This window comes from Egretta garzetta, unplaced genomic scaffold (assembly GCF_000687185.1).
Source record: "Egretta garzetta isolate BGI_Z169 unplaced genomic scaffold, ASM68718v1 scaffold455, whole genome shotgun sequence".
NCBI classification, from domain to species: Eukaryota; Metazoa; Chordata; class Aves; order Pelecaniformes; family Ardeidae; genus Egretta; species Egretta garzetta.
In genome coordinates, this window is record NW_009259597.1 from 130,334 (window position 1) to 150,454 (window position 20,121).

Here is a 20,121-nt window from a genome sequence, read left to right on the forward strand (position 1 = left end):
TGGGGTTACTTGAGGTCAAATTGAACCTCTGGTGACGATGGTGGGGTCACCTGAGGTCAAGCAATTAGCCCCTTGGGGTTACTTGCGGTCAAATTGAACCTCTGGGGACCATGCTGGGGTCACCTGAGATCAACCATTCAGCCCCATGGGGTTACCTAAGTTCAAACCGGCAGCCGTGGGTTTATTTTAGGTCAAATTCCCATCTCTGGGGACCATGCTGGGGTCACCTGAGATCAACCATTCAGCCCCATGGGGTTACCTAAGTTCAAACCGGCAGCCGTGGGTTTATTTTAGGTCAAATTCCCATCTCTGGGGACCATGCTGGGGTCACCTGAGATCAACCATTCAGCCCCATGGGGTTACCTAAGTTCAAACCGGCAGCCGTGGGTTTATTTTAGGTCAAATTCCCATCTCTGGGGACCATGCTGGGGTCACCTGAGATCAACCATTCAGCCCCATGGGGTTACCTAAGTTCAAACCGGCAGCCGTGGGTTTATTTTAGGTCAAATTCCCATCTCTGGGGACCATGCTGGGGTCACCTGAGATCAACCATTCAGCCCCATGGGGTTACCTAAGTTCAAACCGGCAGCCGTGGGTTTATTTTAGGTCAAATTCCCATCTCTGGGGACCATGCTGGGGTCACCTGAGATCAACCATTCAGCCCCATGGGGTTACCTAAGTTCAAACCGGCAGCCGTGGGTTTATTTTAGGTCAAATTCCCATCTCTGGGGACCATGCTGGGGTCACCTGAGATCAACCATTCAGCCCCATGGGGTTACCTAAGTTCAAACCGGCAGCCGTGGGTTTATTTTAGGTCAAATTCCCATCTCTGGGGACCATGCTGGGGTCACCTGAGATCAACCATTCAGCCCCATGGGGTTACCTAAGTTCAAACCGGCAGCCGTGGGTTTATTTTAGGTCAAATTCCCATCTCTGGGGACCATGCTGGGGTCACCTGAGATCAACCATTCAGCCCCATGGGGTTACCTAAGTTCAAACCGGCAGCCGTGGGTTTATTTTAGGTCAAATTCCCATCTCTGGGGACCATGCTGGGGTCACCTGAGATCAACCATTCAGCCCCATGGGGTTACCTAAGTTCAAACCGGCAGCCGTGGGTTTATTTTAGGTCAAATTCCCATCTCTGGGGACCATGCTGGGGTCACCTGAGATCAACCATTCAGCCCCATGGGGTTACCTAAGTTCAAACCGGCAGCCGTGGGTTTATTTTAGGTCAAATTCCCATCTCTGGGGACCATGCTGGGGTCACCTGAGATCAACCATTCAGCCCCATGGGGTTACCTAAGTTCAAACCGGCAGCCGTGGGTTTATTTTAGGTCAAATTCCCATCTCTGGGGACCATGCTGGGGTCACCTGAGATCAACCATTCAGCCCCATGGGGTTACCTAAGTTCAAACCGGCAGCCGTGGGTTTATTTTAGGTCAAATTCCCATCTCTGGGGACCATGCTGGGGTCACCTGAGATCAACCATTCAGCCCCATGGGGTTACCTAAGTTCAAACCGGCAGCCGTGGGTTTATTTTAGGTCAAATTCCCATCTCTGGGGACCATGCTGGGGTCACCTGAGATCAACCATTCAGCCCCATGGGGTTACCTAAGTTCAAACCGGCAGCCGTGGGTTTATTTTAGGTCAAATTCCCATCTCTGGGGACCATGCTGGGGTCACCTGAGATCAACCATTCAGCCCCATGGGGTTACCTAAGTTCAAACCGGCAGCCGTGGGTTTATTTTAGGTCAAATTCCCATCTCTGGGGACCATGCTGGGGTCACCTGAGATCAACCATTCAGCCCCATGGGGTTACCTAAGTTCAAACCGGCAGCCGTGGGTTTATTTTAGGTCAAATTCCCATCTCTGGGGACCATGCTGGGGTCACCTGAGATCAACCATTCAGCCCCATGGGGTTACCTAAGTTCAAACCGGCAGCCGTGGGTTTATTTTAGGTCAAATTCCCATCTCTGGGGACCATGCTGGGGTCACCTGAGATCAACCATTCAGCCCCATGGGGTTACCTAAGTTCAAACCGGCAGCCGTGGGTTTATTTTAGGTCAAATTCCCATCTCTGGGGACCATGCTGGGGTCACCTGAGATCAACCATTCAGCCCCATGGGGTTACCTAAGTTCAAACCGGCAGCCGTGGGTTTATTTTAGGTCAAATTCCCATCTCTGGGGACCATGCTGGGGTCACCTGAGATCAACCATTCAGCCCCATGGGGTTACCTAAGTTCAAACCGGCAGCCGTGGGTTTATTTTAGGTCAAATTCCCATCTCTGGGGACCATGCTGGGGTCACCTGAGATCAACCATTCAGCCCCATGGGGTTACCTAAGTTCAAACCGGCAGCCGTGGGTTTATTTTAGGTCAAATTCCCATCTCTGGGGACCATGCTGGGGTCACCTGAGATCAACCATTCAGCCCCATGGGGTTACCTAAGTTCAAACCGGCAGCCGTGGGTTTATTTTAGGTCAAATTCCCATCTCTGGGGACCATGCTGGGGTCACCTGAGATCAACCATTCAGCCCCATGGGGTTACCTAAGTTCAAACCGGCAGCCGTGGGTTTATTTTAGGTCAAATTCCCATCTCTGGGGACCATGCTGGGGTCACCTGAGATCAACCATTCAGCCCCATGGGGTTACCTAAGTTCAAACCGGCAGCCGTGGGTTTATTTTAGGTCAAATTCCCATCTCTGGGGACCATGCTGGGGTCACCTGAGATCAACCATTCAGCCCCATGGGGTTACCTAAGTTCAAACCGGCAGCCGTGGGTTTATTTTAGGTCAAATTCCCATCTCTGGGGACCATGCTGGGGTCACCTGAGATCAACCATTCAGCCCCATGGGGTTACCTAAGTTCAAACCGGCAGCCGTGGGTTTATTTTAGGTCAAATTCCCATCTCTGGGGACCATGCTGGGGTCACCTGAGATCAACCATTCAGCCCCATGGGGTTACCTAAGTTCAAACCGGCAGCCGTGGGTTTATTTTAGGTCAAATTCCCATCTCTGGGGACCATGCTGGGGTCACCTGAGATCAACCATTCAGCCCCATGGGGTTACCTAAGTTCAAACCGGCAGCCGTGGGTTTATTTTAGGTCAAATTCCCATCTCTGGGGACCATGCTGGGGTCACCTGAGATCAACCATTCAGCCCCATGGGGTTACCTAAGTTCAAACCGGCAGCCGTGGGTTTATTTTAGGTCAAATTCCCATCTCTGGGGACCATGCTGGGGTCACCTGAGATCAACCATTCAGCCCCATGGGGTTACCTAAGTTCAAACCGGCAGCCGTGGGTTTATTTTAGGTCAAATTCCCATCTCTGGGGACCATGCTGGGGTCACCTGAGATCAACCATTCAGCCCCATGGGGTTACCTAAGTTCAAACCGGCAGCCGTGGGTTTATTTTAGGTCAAATTCCCATCTCTGGGGACCATGCTGGGGTCACCTGAGATCAACCATTCAGCCCCATGGGGTTACCTAAGTTCAAACCGGCAGCCGTGGGTTTATTTTAGGTCAAATTCCCATCTCTGGGGACCATGCTGGGGTCACCTGAGATCAACCATTCAGCCCCATGGGGTTACCTAAGTTCAAACCGGCAGCCGTGGGTTTATTTTAGGTCAAATTCCCATCTCTGGGGACCATGCTGGGGTCACCTGAGATCAACCATTCAGCCCCATGGGGTTACCTAAGTTCAAACCGGCAGCCGTGGGTTTATTTTAGGTCAAATTCCCATCTCTGGGGACCATGCTGGGGTCACCTGAGATCAACCATTCAGCCCCATGGGGTTACCTAAGTTCAAACCGGCAGCCGTGGGTTTATTTTAGGTCAAATTCCCATCTCTGGGGACCATGCTGGGGTCACCTGAGGTCAAGCAATTAGCCCCTTTAGTTTAGTTGTGCTTAACCTTCTTCTCTGAGGACCTCAGTTGGTTCATCTGATGTTGTCTGCCTCAGAATTTTGTTATTATCCATATTGGACATTTTATGATTTAATATTTTCATGCTTTTTAATGCAAGTAAATTCCCACACCCCCCTGTTCCCAAAGGCTCATCCAGACATTGCATGCTTCAGCATTTCAGGTAGGAGGAGTAGGATTTGTGACGTTCTCTGACTTCGACTTCCCCCCACCTTCCGGTAATACATTGTTGTACATGATCAGCATGATCCAATGGAAAAAGCATCCATTCCAGTGGAAAGTAGACCAGGGCCAAGAACGTTCAAAAATCCTGTATGTACCAGAATGAAGAATAATAGAGCCAGGTTTACAATAATTTTCAAGCACTATGAATTATGTGAAACTTTTTTTCTGTACTGAAAATGAGTTTTAACTTCTCACTAAAGGTTGCCCTTTCTGAAACTAAGGCCTTTTTATTTTCATGACCAAAGACAGACATATACATGGAAGAACAAAGATTATGGTACTCTGCATGGCTGAGTGGCATACGGCTCTCTCCGAGACTGCGACTGGAGATATCCAGGACTTCCTCAGTGAACAACTATGGATTCTTCCTCTGCCATCTTTCCATGTCAAGCTCCTGATCCTACCCATACGGCTCAAAAATGTGCAAGTGACACACGGAGAATGTTAGAAGAAAATGGCTGACAGAACTTCTGGCAGAGCTTTGTGAAGAAGCTTCCTCAAGAACCTGAGGCCAGTGGTTTCAGTTTCCCTTGCCCATGTACATGAAGCATTTTTCATCACACAGCACAGTTGGAGGAGTTCTCTACCACCAAAGCTGCCTTGTACCTCCATAGGAGCGTTTCACTTGCTTGTAACTTGGGTAAACTTTAACCATTTGGGCTGAGATTTTCCACGGCAGTATCTGCTGAAAATAATTTTGGGAGAGCTTCAACAACGAAAATGCTCAATTGGAAGCCTAGACCAGTGAAAAATGAGTAGTGTAGCCAAGCAAAATTTCTACATATGCTTAGAGGAGAAGTTTCAGTGCTTTCTTTCTTTCAAGTTTGGCAATTAAGTTGTTCATGTGTTTGTTCGGAATGTACATTTGCCATTCCTGTCAAGTTTGGCCCATGCCTACAGCTTTGGGAAATACCACCTCGCAGATGCTCCTCAGCCTTTTTTTTTCAGTTTGGCAGTGAAATTGTTCAAATCTTCCTTTCACACAGAGTACGCTCCAGACCTCGGGTGAGGGACATATCAGGACCATTGCAAAACACAAGATGAGGGAATTAATTTCCATGTAAATTTAGCAGACTCGCAGGGAACAAGGCCAAATATAGCTGTGTGCTTCAAAAACTGTGTAATTGTAAGCTCAAACATCCATTCCCCTGGGACTTCTTTCGCCTGCCAATGTCAGAACATTCCAAAGTTTGAAAAGCAATATAATAATATGATCATTCCTCCTCAAGTGATGGGACATGTCACTGACTTTCCCAGTCTGACGTACAACTGAGCATCAGCTCAATATTCATACTTTCCTATTCCACACATAATTTTGCGCAAACTCAAATCATGTTCATATCATTCCAGCAGCATACAAGAGATTTAGAAAAACCTACTGATAGAGTCACTTGTCCATGTGGGGAAGCTAGGAAAAATCGGGATGCTGCAAGAAGAACCTCTTTGTTAACCATCCGTTTAAAACTACTCCAGCCAGGTATATTTTAAGATGTTCACAGACACTTGCAAAATCAAATTCATTTCCTTCAATAAAAGGCAGGGCTGTAGCCATTCATTAGTGCAGGCAAAAACACATAACAACTAAACCCTGTGATTCTTTATTTTGGCCTCAATATTCGTAGGCCAAGATCACTTTGTTATAATAAACAAGACTATTTTCCCCCACATTTTTTCCACCCAGACTAATCCTGCCAGAACCAATTTTGCTAGATAACACTGAAAAAGACATCACCTAAGTCTTAATGGCTCCAGTGCATTCAGCCAAGAACTCAAGGGATCAGTAATGTAGACAGAAAGCAAAAAGGTAGGAAATTTATCATGAAGCCCAAAGCACAACTTCTCATGAGGACACTTTCTGGAGTCTTCCAGTTGTTGTGGGTCACATTTGATACTTCACAACTAATAGTGATTTTCTTCTGCAGCTGAAAGAGTTCCAGAGAAAAACATCCTAAAATACTGTATGGTGTCCCTGGACCACTGAACCCATCCTGGTCTTTTGTTTATTTGTTTATTCATGAGGATTTTAAAATAGTACAGGGAGTTTAAAATAGCACGGGGTTTAAAGCCAAGTGAAATGGTTGCCCATGCATCTGAAAGAAAACTGCTGCAGGGACTTGGTAGTGATTTTATTGTTACAAATTGCATTTGTAAACATTGTTAGTACATTAAAACCAAAATGACTACAGGTTTACTAGTGGAAATGAATCTTAGGTCAATATATACCTTTTATTAAGCTGCCTTGCTAGAAAGCACCATAAGTAATTGTTTCCTCCCTTGCATTTGCACTACCTCTTATCTATGTATATTTATGATAGCACAGACACACACCACACGTACCAGTAGCTATAATATCGAAAGAGTAGTTAATAATAAGTGGTACTAGGATTTCCTCAGAAATATTTTTTTCTGTTTGTAAAGCTCTGGTTTTAATGCTTAAAACTTCAGCAAAACATAATATTTCGGGCTTTGTTTTTTTTATGCTGAAGGTTCCTTTGTATTGATTTTATGAGGAGAACAGTCAGTCAAAAGGATTGGCTGTATCTTAGAACAAAACTGAGCATGGGAGTACTCTTCTTGCTCATGTTTGAAAAAATTCCAGCAAAGGTCCTAATTCCTCTAATTTTGTTGACTGAGGCAATGCCAGACATAGATTTTTGTGAATTCCCCCACACACACCTAAGCTTGTTGAAGTACAAGTCTACAAGGAGACTTGATAACAGACCTTCCTACACCTCCAGAGCTGAAAGTGTCCCCACCACAGTGCTGCCCAAGCAGCCGACCACCCGCTGCAGGAGGTCGCCTGCAGATGCAGCGATCTGGGGAGAGAGACACAAAGGAAAGATGAGCTGAGCCATTCCCGTGCTCTCTGCTAGAGTCTGTGTCCCAGGCCCCAGAGGAGGAAAGATGTGAACTGAAGGGTGGGAGCAGGTGACAAGGAGGAGAAAGATGCATTGCCTGGGGAAAAACTCAGGGAAACTGCAGTGGGGCCCGGGTGGTAGAAAGAAGGTGGGTCTGGAGGCAGAGTAAAAACTGCTGCAGAGGAAAGTGGAGCCAAGTAAGGGGAGCTGGGGTACCCTCTTGGCAACAAGAGTTAATGTTTAATGATAGAAGCCTGGCACCGGGAGCTGAAAGCAAAGCAAGAGAGCTCCAGAAGACTCTGAGGCTCTTCTAAGTAATCAGACCGCAGACCATTTTTTCCTCCCTTTTGTATACATGGCCAGAAGCTGCCAGCAGGTGCCTCGCACTGAGACATGATCAGCGACCCCTCTCACGTAATCTGGGGTGAAAACTCTCTGCCTCGGGAGCAGTGGGGTGTCTCAAGCAGAAGGTGCTGAGGGCAGGGATTGCCCAGGCCCACAGAGCCACCAGTTGCTGAGCTCCCAGGCTCTGCACAGCCGTACGCCCCAGCGCCAGCTGCTCGATGGACCTCTGCCCTGCTCCTGCCTCACGCACCGCCTGCTACCACCTGAAACGTTCACACAGTGTATTCAATTCTAATTCACATGAAAAAAAACATTTGGTTGTTTAACAGAGAGCATGCAAGCCTTTTTAACACACACACACCCCCCCACACACCCCCCAGGACTCTGTCCCCTCCACTGGTTTCAGCTGGGCTGGCTGCAGTACCACAAAGCGGCAGTGTGCAACCACCAATTTCAGAGCTGTCAACTGCTGCAGCTCAGCTGATTTCAGAAGCAGAATAACCCTGGTGATTGTGATTCCCCAGGCTCTTTGGTAGCAACCTTGGGCCTTACCTATTTCAGACTTTTTGTGGCGTATTAGCAATGGCACATGTCAATTTGCAGAATGAGGAAATGAGGTGTGGTTTGCTCACTTGATCTGAAAGGCAGTGCTGGTGGCAGATACAAAAGACCATTTGGACAGATACACCTACCCTTCAAAGTTACTGTAACACACAGGAATAGATGTGGGGTAATTACTTTCTCTCCTGTACGAAAGACCTCTATCAGGTTTATACTCCCTGAAATCAACACTGCCTGCCTCCTTGCTCTCTTCTCACTAATTTCCACTTGTAATATCTCATAAGTTGGCCAGTTTACCGTTTTGTATGCTCAAATAAACACACACACACACATTCAAACTACAGGCATTGCACAGTAATGGATAAACGGACAGAGATGCTATTTCTTACTTTTTTATTTTTATAAATTTTGCATTGGTTCTACTTTTTTGCAAAACTTGAAACATTAAGTGTTTTAAGTTAGTGTCTTAAATGTTGAATCAGAGCTCTTATTCTTACACTGAAGACATATTTAGTCTGAAGCTGCTTATTCTTAAGAGAGTGCACAATAAAGCACGAAAAGATTTTATGTATTTCATAGAATAATTATTTTGTTTAAATCACATCTGGCTAACTCGGTATTTTACCTAATATTCAGTTAACTTGTCCAATCATGAAGATTACATACTAGAAATGAGACTATAAATATTTGAAAAATGCAGATGGCATCATTTATAAAACACCTATACCTCTCTTTATTGCAATAGCCCTTCAATGGACAGGACCAATAAAAACTATTACATATTCCAAGCAGCTTTGAGAATGGGAGCTCTGGGGGATTTTTACTTGGTGACCGAGGGAAATGCTGCACTGCAAAGAAATGTAAAGAGCCAGGTTTGAGGGTTTTTTCCCCTCTCTCTAGCTATAGGTAGCAAGTACAAAACGCAACGTGCTCATAAAAAAGCGAACACAGACACTACATAGTTACAACATTTTTCAACAGTTGCAAAGTCTGCACATTTCCAACCACTAGTATTCCTCTTCCCTTTGGCTAAGGCTAGCTAGAGACTGTCCAAGAAACACAACGCACATACCCAAATATAAGCTATCCACACAGGCCATCTTTTATACTCTACCCTGCATTTCAACAAAGCTGTAGTATGATTGACAAGCTGTTGAATTTCACAACATGTTCACAAAATGAAAAAAGTGCAATCCTTGAGGAGAGATATAATCTCACCTCATTAAATTCCTTTTTGAGACCACTCCATGGCCTGCTACTCACTGCTCCAGTGTGTTTAACTCAACATACATCCTTTCACACACTTGAAAGATGGAGAAAAAATAAAATATGAATGTTTTGCTTTTTCTCTATTAAAAGTTGTGAAATTAAAATAGCTTTAGGTATGCTGTGTGAACTGCCAAGAAAGACAAACTTAAGCTTCAGTGTTGGTGCAGGTAAATAACCATGTGAAAACTAAGGGAACATTTAAGTTTCAGCTTTTCCTTCCTAGTCTTTCTTGCTGTCTTGCTAATAAATATTTTCCTAATCTTCCTTATAGAAAATGAGGAGTAAAAGAATATTAGTATTTCAAGGAATATACCAAAAGATTTTCCCCCTCTTTGGGAAATAAATATATGCACCTGGAATTTAACTGGAGCTCCAGGAGCCCCAGGCTTGCCTGAGTACATGGACTGTAGAGTCCCCTTGTTCAAATTCCTGAATCCTACTCTGTTTACTAGAAGTTCCACCTAATATGGGATGCCCCTGCTGCAGCCAATGGACATGGGCTGTGGTGTTGGGGTGGTTTTGGCTTTTGTTGCAAAGATCTGCTTTGCTACAGCACTGCAAAACTGTGCACACTCAGGATACCTGTTCAGGACTGTCCTTCATTTTGGTATAACTAATCTGCCAACCTTTATAGCTGACCCATGGAGAAGATTCAAGGAACAACCACCCATCTGCTCTTCCTCCCAGCCAGACCCCCTGCAGTGGAGGCCATCATCTGGTCTCTCATCTCCAACTCTATGGAGCAGAGGGAGACAAAAGCTAAATTGGAAATGCTTCTGTAAGTAACCGGCAAGATCTTTCCTCTGTGTAAAAACTATCGATGATGTGAATCCCGCTAAGGTACTGGGAATTTATCCTTTCCCAGACTGCAGTGTACTCAGGAGTCAAAACTGCCTACTGACTGAAGAGATGTTTAACCTTTACAGGACTGCTATGATGTGGAAATTGCAAAATTTGAAGGAAACTGAACCGTTCACTGATACTCTCCAGGCACCTAGTAAAACTGAGAAATAGTTCAAGTAAAGCAGCTGCTTAGGCTTTTTTTTTGATGTTCAGCTACTTTGCATGAAAAAACCCCCAAACCAAACAAAGACGGAAAGTGGTAAATACAGTTAAACCCTGCCTGGCAAGGCTATAAACTCTGTCCTCGAAGTTCCAATTCTCTCACATTAATTCAATTCCACAGACAAGTGCAGACAACATCCTCAGTGGTTTGGGTTTGTTTCCTTTTAAAGGTGCAGATTGGTACACAATTGCTTGTAAATCCTACCTTATGTTTCAGAGAAGAAAGGTTCCAAGTTCCCAGCCCTTCCGTGACATCTTGATGCAGCCAAGAGCTTAGTCTCTGAGCTACTGCAGGAGTAACTTTTCTCCCCTGACATTTGCCATTGTACTCTGTAATGACACTGTGGTAAAGGTGACAAAAGCTGAAAATGCATTGTGTACAGCTCCAAGTATTACTAATTTGGGGAACATATGGAACCCAGCAGCAGCTGGTATCTGGGAGGGAAAAAAAATCCAGTTCAGCTTGTAAAGTTAGTGCTATTAAAAACATGCCCTTGATTTATGTCTTAAAATCTTCCTTTTAATTTGAAACTTTTTATAGTTTGTGTGAGCTCAAATCTTTACCTGTTCTGAACAGCGTTAAGAAAATCTGTTCACATATGTACACATGCATTTGTATAGTGACATACCTACCATGAACATGGAAAACAAACAGTTCCTTCTCTCTCTCCCCGCTCTGCCCCCAGCACTTGATTTCTTAGATGCGTTTAGGCCACTAATCATGTACAATGCTTTCCAATGAGCACTTTGTAGTCTTTCTTGATGTGTGGCGCTCAGAAATGGTACACGCTACAGAAGCCTTACTCCATCAAATGGAGCAGAAGGACTACATCTCTTCTGCAGGTTAGACTTCTCTTTGGACTCAGTTGAAAGCACCATTTGCCTTGATCCCAAACCAGTCTGCCAGCATAGGGTCACATTCAGCTTGTGACCAGTACCAACCCCACCCAACCCAGGCCGTTATTTCCCTACCTTGCACTTGAATGGCTGCCAAGCTGCAGCATCCTGCAGGAAACCCTGATGCAGTGACCACGGGAAATGGACTGCAAAGGGTGGCTTGGCTCACATGCTTTTACTGCATTGCTGCTGGAGACTGAGTATTAGGCTAGATGAACAAGTCACTTGACCCATTAAGCTTTTTTTATTGTTTTTACCATTTCTCCTGTTTGTCAAGGTCATTTAGAGTGGTAACCGTGGTCCTTCACCACACTTTTAGTCAACCCCTAGTTGGTGTCATCTGCAAATTTAATGTGGCTATTCCTCTCCATCACAGTCATTGATGAAAATAAGGAACATTATTGCATAAAGCACAGACCTTCGCAAAGCCTATCTTGATATATCGTTCTGTCTTGATGATAAACCATTACAGCTACCCTTTGACTATTTTCTGGTGATGTGACATTGCCTTAGCACATTCATGAAAACTTCATGTGCAAGAGGGTCAAATGCTTGAATTTTCTTTACAAAGAAAATGATGAAAAACAATCAAAGAACAGTCTTGCCTATTTAGAGCACAAGCCAAACCACTGTCTTTACTGCACTGCATAGACCTTTCCAAATATTAGAAAGGCATAATCTCCATGAATAGAAAAAAGTGGGAAAAAGTTTTAGAGCCATAACTAAAATCAAGTGATTCATGGCATTAAAGCCATACAAAATGGGGAGAAACTTGCAGCATTTCAGTATCAGCTCTACAATGTATGCTTAATAAATGTTTTTACTATTAGCAAAGAGAAAACTGGCTGACAATGATACTGGCTTTCTGCAGTTGACTATAAGATGTTTACTTATACCAGGTGCATGTAAGTAAGTTGCAGAGAGTAGATTATATGGTGATTTCCTCACCATTTTAGCACAGAATTTCCGACAGCCTTTTTAATCTTTATGCTTTACATATTAGTAACTGTGGGGTTTTTTTTTCAGGAACATCTTAGAGCTTCATTCAAATTGCCAGTTTTAATCCTTCCAGTAGCTGCAGTAGATCTGAGGCCTAATTTCTAAAACTTACGTCTGATATATGCATGAACTAGTTTTAAACAACTCTTATTTGTCTGAAAAGCAGTGAGGGACTTCCTTTCCTGACTGGTTCCAGAGACCGTCACAGCCAGGTAAGTACAACAGTAGTAGAAGAGAGACAAGTAGTAGGTCTACACTAAAATAAGCAGTATTTATAAAGATTTCCTTCTCCTCAGCCACAGACGAAAATGTTACATGTTGTCCAATATTTACAATTTGACAAATTAGGAGGTCCATAATTTTTTGGAAAAGGAACAGGAAAGCATATATCATAAAACCAAAAAAAGATTCTGTGACGTGGAGATATTTAAGTTCTTCCACTTAACAATATTTTTAAAAAGTCTATATGGAAGTCTTAGAAAATAGTGTGCCCCCAGGGCACGTTATTCTCCCATATACCGAACAACAGGAACTTTATTCCCATTTTTATCCACAAAACCCCTTCAGCTTGAAACTCTATCAAGAAGCTGCACTGAACAGGGACTGTACCCTTCCCCAGTATTTCCTGGTGGTAATCGATCCCATTCACGTTCTTCATTATTTTATCATGTCAGCATAGCACGTTTTTTCCCACTGCGTAACCACAGTTAATAGAGTTTCCACTGTACTATAGTAGAAATCTAAGAACATAAGCTCTAAAAGCTGAAGGAATGAGCCATTAGTGCCTGGGCAGCCTTAGGTCTCACGTGCACAGCGCAGCTGCAGTTGCCAAATTAAAAATATTTACATTTACAAAGGTAGCTGAGCAATTTGTAACGGGTAAAACCAAAGGTCTTGTAGAGTTATTTTGCATCTTTATTGACCATTTACATTACAACTAATAAAACCCTGGATCTATGCACTTTTCAAAATGGGATGAACAGCTTCTGAGAGAATTAATGTCACTGCCTCTTTCAATTTCAGAATGATAGTGGGGGGGGGGGGGGGGTGGGAAGAGAAAAAAAGAATCCCATTTCTTGGTCATACCAGGTTAGTCATAACAAGTCATCTACATTAGAGTTTGTACAAAATAAGAAGATGGTTTTTGTCCAGTCCCTGTAGAGAGTGTGCATGAATCAACAAACACTTGGAATTATTGAGCATTTACTACACAGATTGGGACAGTGCTGGTCAAAACCTTCTATACTGGAGTCATATGGGAAAGAAAGCCTAGACATCATAGATTAATTTACTTAATCTAAAGTTATTTTGTCTACAATGTGCATTTTCATGTTTGTTGAAGGCTAAAAGTATTTCTGCTCTATTGTGAATTACATATATGGCAGCCTAACTCATGGTGGCAGCTTTTCTTAATTATTAGTACAGGATAAATTCAAATGACCAAACTCTTTTAGTAAAAAACAACTTTTAACTTCTTTCTCCTAAAATTATCATCTCTCAGGACCTAGTAGAGAAATTGAAAGCACCCTTGATGCTGTTAACATCCTGGTTCAGACTTCAGTGGAGCTGGATATATATCCAATATAATATTATCACACTTTAAAGGGACCATCATCATCTGAAACCTTTAACCTCAGGTTAAAACCTTAACCTAACCTAAGGTTAAAAATATTAATTATGCAAGTAGCACCAGGTACTACCTCTGCTGAATCTTCTTTGCCTCTACCCAATAGGAAAAGATCATTGTGATATTATTTATTCCCCCCATCCTGTTGTTGGGATGCCAGCATCTTGGAAAATGAGCCTCAGCAAATGCAATGCAATGCAGTGAGAGGCCCAATACAGGAAGGCACCTGGTGTACTCAGTGTCTCCTGCAAGCTTCCTCTACCACACACAAAAGCTAAGTTACAGAGAGACTTCACAAGGTGGTAAATCACTCCTGTGATGTTTGTTGGGGAGAATACAAGTGGACGGGAGGGAAAAAAAGAGTATCTTTGAGACATTAGAGCTGGAGAAGTAGAAGACGGCTCTTTTGCTGCTGTTTTGGAAGTATCTTATAAGCTGGGCTGAAATGAGCCTCAATATACACAAATAGCAAACTGCATACTACACGGATAGGATCTGGCAGTGTTTTTAAAAGTGGAATCTTGACATGTTGCCATAGAGCTATTTAAAGTCACTTCCATCATGCAGTGAAAATCTGACCTACTCTTCTTTTGGGGTTTGACGCATGCCTGACATCTAGTTTTTTCAATCAGAAATTATGATGAAAAAACATCATAAAAGCAACATGAAAAGCAAATAACCATTTGCAAAATAAAGAAAGAAAAACAAAGGGGAAAAAAAGCCACAGCTGTGATAATGTCAGCAGTGAAGGTTAACCTCTAACTACAGCAGTCTGATGAGCTTGCTCTTATATTTGTTGAACCAGCATGCAGGGCTGGCATTCCATATCGTCATCTGTAATACGATACTGCTGGGATACAATTAGCTACTTAAGGGCATGTAATTTGCAGCGTGTAACTCCACTGACCAGAAGGAAGTGAATTCTAAACTCACCGCGATACACAATGAGAAACAGGTCTTAAACAGCCAGCAAGCAAACTCACATGCTTTACAACCACAGCCTTTTTTGCAGCTGAAACCTGAGAAAAGCTGGGAGCAGCTGTCCATCATCAGAGCCAGGTCTCTGAGAATATGAGGAAGAGCAGAATGACACTACTAAAAAAAGCCAAAGTTAACACAGGCCCTTATTTAGAGTAACTTTTATAAACATATTTCTTCAGATCTACCACGGCAAACAGAATTTCCAAAAGCACTACCCAAAGAATAAAAGATATCTTTGGTGTATATTTTACCTGGATGGCTCCACTGGAGAAGCAAGGTAGCAGAGGGGAGAACTGGCCTCCAAAACAAGCTTGTATTTAGATGCTGAGGGTAAGCACTGTGTAAATGTGTGCATATGAAGGCAAATCACAGCCAGTTTGACTTCATAATGGGGGGGAGAAAAAGTAGCATTACATCTGAAATATTGAAATCTCAGTTTTTGATACCTTTGCTAATAAATAGAACCAGAGATCTAGACTAATTTGCCTAGGCATTCATTAAAGCAACATTCAGTTTTCATTGATCCCCTCAAAGGCTACAAAATATCTTGCTAGTTTACACGGCATCTTCATTTTTCCAAATAAAAATTTTTATAACCAGAGAAATCAAGTCTAGATTCTCTGAATGAGGTTTGCATCTTCACCACGTTCATTCTGGGAATATGCCCCACCCTCCAAAATATTGAACAGTGAAGTTTATTCTTGCCAAAGCTAAACTAGACATATCACTAGGGGAAAAAAGTTCCATTCTGAACTATGAAGAGTCTGTTATATGATCTACTGAAATGAATGGAAATGTTACTCATCACTTAAGTTTTAAGCCAGATAAAAAAGGCTGAACCTTAAGAACTGACTTTTGTTTAGGAGAACGGGTGCTAGGAGCTAAGGAATATTTGACTTCCAGAAATCGGGAAAGAGAAGTGGCCCCTTCAGTTGTCCCTAAAATGCCAAGCAAAACTCGGATGCAGGAGTTATCTAGGGACACATATTTTCCCATTTCTCATCTTTCAGGGGAAAACCAAACAAACAAACTTCCTTTTCTTTGTTAGAATAAAAAACATCCCCAAAAAGGAGCACAAACCAATTGTGCCTTTTGCTGAGCTCTGAGGAAACTGATACCTGGATCTGAGTTTCACACCAACAGGCTGCCTCTAGTTTCTTTTTTCTAAAGCAATATCCTGTTTTAATGGATACCATCTTAGCTTTGAAGACAGATCCACAACTTTCTGCAACAGCAGATCTCATAGGAACACTACCAAGAGCAATAGCAGAAGTCTTGCAAGTTTTACACGTTTCATGCTCACAATCTGAAAGGCTGCCAAAGAAATGTTGATGTGCATCATGACAAACCTAGTGGGTTTATAATTATTGACTCAAAAGGGTGAGGGACTTGTGCTGGGTAAATGTTACACTGTTGTTGCACAAAATGCTTCATGACCAACAGACAGTCAATTACTGCAATAAGTATGGGACGCAGAGCAAACACAACCTGAACTTCAGCACTAGGCACTGCTATGCTACAGTTACTTTTTAACAGAAGGCCATGAAAAGGGAATTTTTAAAAATTCAGTTATAACTCCCTTGCAATTCTAAATATTCTTTCTAAAAATAAAAATTTAAATCATTTAAACAGCACACGCACACTTGCACTGTAACATAGACTGCTGCTGGTCCACACAGCGCATTTTTGAGACCTACTAATCCGTTCTGGAAAGAAAAGGCTTTTAGGAAAGTAAACGCAGCCCAATTGGTTGAACTCCTCTCAGGTCCAGAGGTTAGAAGAGGGAAAGGGTAACCACGGGTTCCTGTTGCGCATGCACAGCCTGGCACTGAGCACCGAGAGCGGTCGCCAATGCTCCAGCTGGGTAGACCTGGTCCTCACACAGGGATGGACCTCTAGGTGGGACTGTTGGTGTCAGACCCCTTGCATTTGAAACAAGCATGACAGATGTGGTTTTACTTCCTACCTGGTAAAAACAAATCTTCTTGCACTTCTGCTCTGGCTTCTTCAGAGAAGCACCGTTTTTTCAACCACTCTGCTTCATATTCACTTGCATGTTCATCGGGCCATGTAATAGAGACCTTCCAACATAAAACAAAAGATAATTTTAGAACAAAAAAACCACCCCCTAGAAAACCAAAAAAAACCCCTTAGAAATTGCAGAAATGGTAATATTTAGATCAATAATATCCCAGTTAAGCTTTCCCTGGAGCATAATTGCAAACAAGTAGTGAAAACCCAACCTGAACATCATCCAAATTCTGACACTTCTTATAAATGGTCATTTTCACATGAACCCATGACCCAATTCGCTGTTTTCTGTGGGCTGCTTTCACTGTGGGAGCTGCACTCAGCAGAAAGAGGAGAATCACAGAAACTGGCACATATCACTGGGGAGAGTGCTTCACCACAACTCAGAAGAGAGCAAAAATATCTTCCAAAACACTGACAGCTTGTTGAAAAAGAAAAAGGACAAGAAAGATAGGCAAAAAAGAAATGCTAGGAGAGAAATCCCTCTCCTAGTTTTGAACACTCTTCCCTCTTTCAAATAACTTTTAAAAAGGTGTTGTTTTTTTAATTCCTGAAAAAAGCGTGAAAAGAAAGCATACAGCTTTGCTGGCCGTGAACTGCAAATGCTCAGTGCAGCACACACCCTCCGCTGAATTCTCAAGGCTGTTGAGTTGGTATCGATTCTCTTTGCACATAATCCTGCTCCTTCACATGCTGGTAAAACACCAATAACAGTTTATGATCAGTGCTGTGCTTTCATCAGTTCCTGAGTATAAGTGGAAGCAGACAATCCCTCTACTATCATTATACCTTTGCCTATTCAAAGCACGAATTTACACGGCATTAATTTTGGTAACGATCAACTCGAGAGCCCGGAACTCCCCAATACCGACCCTTACTCTGTGGCTGAGCCATACTCCCACATGGGTCAGCCTCTGCAAACTCGCCCTGCAGCAAGGCTGCCCCAGCTGCTACAGAGTTGACTGCTGCATTTTTTTAACATGTTTAAAACACCTTTAAGTGTAAAATGAAGGAAATGAGTTTGCATATCAAAGGAGCCATGCACTGCTTTTAATAAAACCTGTAAAATCTCAATGATATATTAGGTTTTTATACGGCAGGAAAGATTAAAATTCACAGGGAGGGCAGTTCCTGTCCTTTCTTGCCCAACAGCCGTTTCTTTTTCATGAACAAATGTTAATGTAGATAGGTAGATATAGCTATAGACTCTAGGCCAACTCTAAATATTGAGCTCAACTTTGGTTTGAGTGCTTGCTCAAAGATGAAGTCTTTTGCACATTGGAAGTTAGCTAATACACTGATATTTTTGTTATGGATTAAGGTCATCATCACTTTGCCATTTGTTTTCCTGATTTTGAAGCCATTACTTACAGAATAAAGAAGAAAAAAAATGTTAAGTGTAATTAAACAAGTGGGGAATGCCTGTATTTTCTTTTCAACAACTGGTGATGAAGAAACACATAGCAGAATTTTAAAAACCACAATTATATTCTAAAACTGAAGCCTGAGTTTCTGCAACTTCTGCATAACATCTGTAAAGTGAAGTTTCATACAAAGGTGGGAAGATCCAAGTTCCCCAAGTTTTTCCCTAAAATTTTGCAAATGCACAGTAGGGCTTGCAGATAAACAAATGGCAATTACAGTATAACCTGTGATTGCCTGTAATTTACAGATTAACAAGCACGTTAGACAAGTTTCACAGGAGGGTGAATGAAGGTTTGATTCAAATACCTTTTTTCTGTCTGCCAGAGTGACTTCCTTCACCACAATGTTCACGTCCAGGTCCTCGAAGACCAGCTTGCGTGCCCCGGCTGAGCGCAGGAAGCAGCGGGGACATTGGCAGTTGTCCCTCAGCCAGACGCAGGGGTAGCGGCTCTCGCTCCCATCCTCCCACTCCACGCGGACGAAATGACCCTCATCCAAAGCTTCCACCTTCTGTATCCCTGGGCTCATGCTGAGCAGCCGGGTGGCGTGGACCCCCGGCACGGCGTCCCGCCAGCGATGCTGAGTGGTCCTGGCGAGCAGGCTTCTGCCCTTCTGCACTGGTGGCAGGCAGCATGCCCTGCCTCCAGGGACTTTGGCCCTCAGCAGGACGTTCGCCACCGCCCTCCACATTTTGGCTTGTTTAATGAAATCGTTGTAGGGAGAATGTCTTTGTGGAGTTCCTGAAACACCATAAAGAGCAGTTTGTTACTGAAGGAGTCAGTATAGCAGAAAGACTGTGTTACGATGATTCTCCCCTCCCTTCCTCCTGCCTAAACCTTTAGGAACATTCATTATCTGTTCCTTATGTTTTCTGAGGTGTAGAGGGTGCATCCAGACCCACGTATTAGAAAATCCCTTAGTTTAGCAAGGCTTCAGTTTGATTCATCGTCCTGGCCATCTTTTGTTTCTGCAGTCAGTTCAATAGGTATCACACAAATAGTCTCTTTTGAAAAGACACCTTGAGACAAGTTCCACAAATCAAAAGCAGGAGCTACTACCAACCCCATTCAAAAGCTAAAGCTTTAAAGTAAACATACCTGTGGTGGCTACTATGGAAAAGAGAACACAGAATCCATCTCTTACAAACATGACTTTAGCTACAGCAACTGAGTTCTGCAGGAGCTCCTTTCTCCTTTCACAGCCAGACTGTTTTCTATAGATATACTCTTTTATTTAAAGCTAGCTGCATACTGTACTGCAGAAAGATGATGCACCCAGATCTTAAATTAGAAAAGAAGTTCTGGTCTAATGTTTTACTTATTCAGAAAAATGCTTGGCCTCCCCCTGAAACAATAAATCATTACACACATTTTTAATAGAGTGTTTAGCCATTTCAAATATTGCATATTTATTCATTATCTTTTTCTGTTGTTCTTGTTCTTAAGCTCACAGGGCAAAATATTGATGCCCTGCCAGGCCTAAAGTGTCCCCGGTGGTCTTTGCACAAGAAAAACCTCACTGGTTTCAGTATTTTGACTCACTAAGACCTACTGGAGTTGTCAGAAAGTTTTTTTAAGTTTTTTCCTTTGCTGCAAGTTAGAACTAGGTTGTACGGGACCCTTGAGTCTCCTTTTGTTTTTATTTCATTTGATAGAGTATAGTAATTCAGAATATTGATTTCTACTTTCTCTTGTGTGCACACAGCAGTCCCATCGGAACCCAGTAATTACCAACCTTCACTTGCAATGCAGTCCAAGCTACAGCTAGTTTTGTGCGTACAGACTTAAACCTCTTTTATATCCAGATTGAATATCTTTCCTTTTATATATATATATATATGTGTAAACAAACATATGTATATAAATACATATCTCCACTCTCTTTCCAAAGCATTATTCAACTAACTCAATTTTCCT

At 42.9% G+C, this 20,121-nt stretch overlaps 1 protein-coding gene across 1 annotated transcript in view; it reads right to left on the reverse strand.

Annotated features, from left to right (window-relative positions):
- BBOX1 (gamma-butyrobetaine hydroxylase 1) overlaps nucleotides 1–18,913 on the reverse strand; it is a 44,007-nt gene extending 25,094 nt beyond the window's left edge. The window contains exons 1-2 of the mRNA XM_009638173.2: nucleotides 18,512–18,913; nucleotides 16,716–16,830 (exon numbers count right to left, since the gene is read on the reverse strand). Coding sequence (XP_009636468.2) covers nucleotides 16,716–16,830; nucleotides 18,512–18,895 — 499 coding nt within the window. The 5' untranslated portion in view covers nucleotides 18,896–18,913. The remainder of the gene's footprint in view (nucleotides 1–16,715; nucleotides 16,831–18,511) is intronic.
- Nucleotides 18,914–20,121: the final 1,208 nt, after the last annotated feature.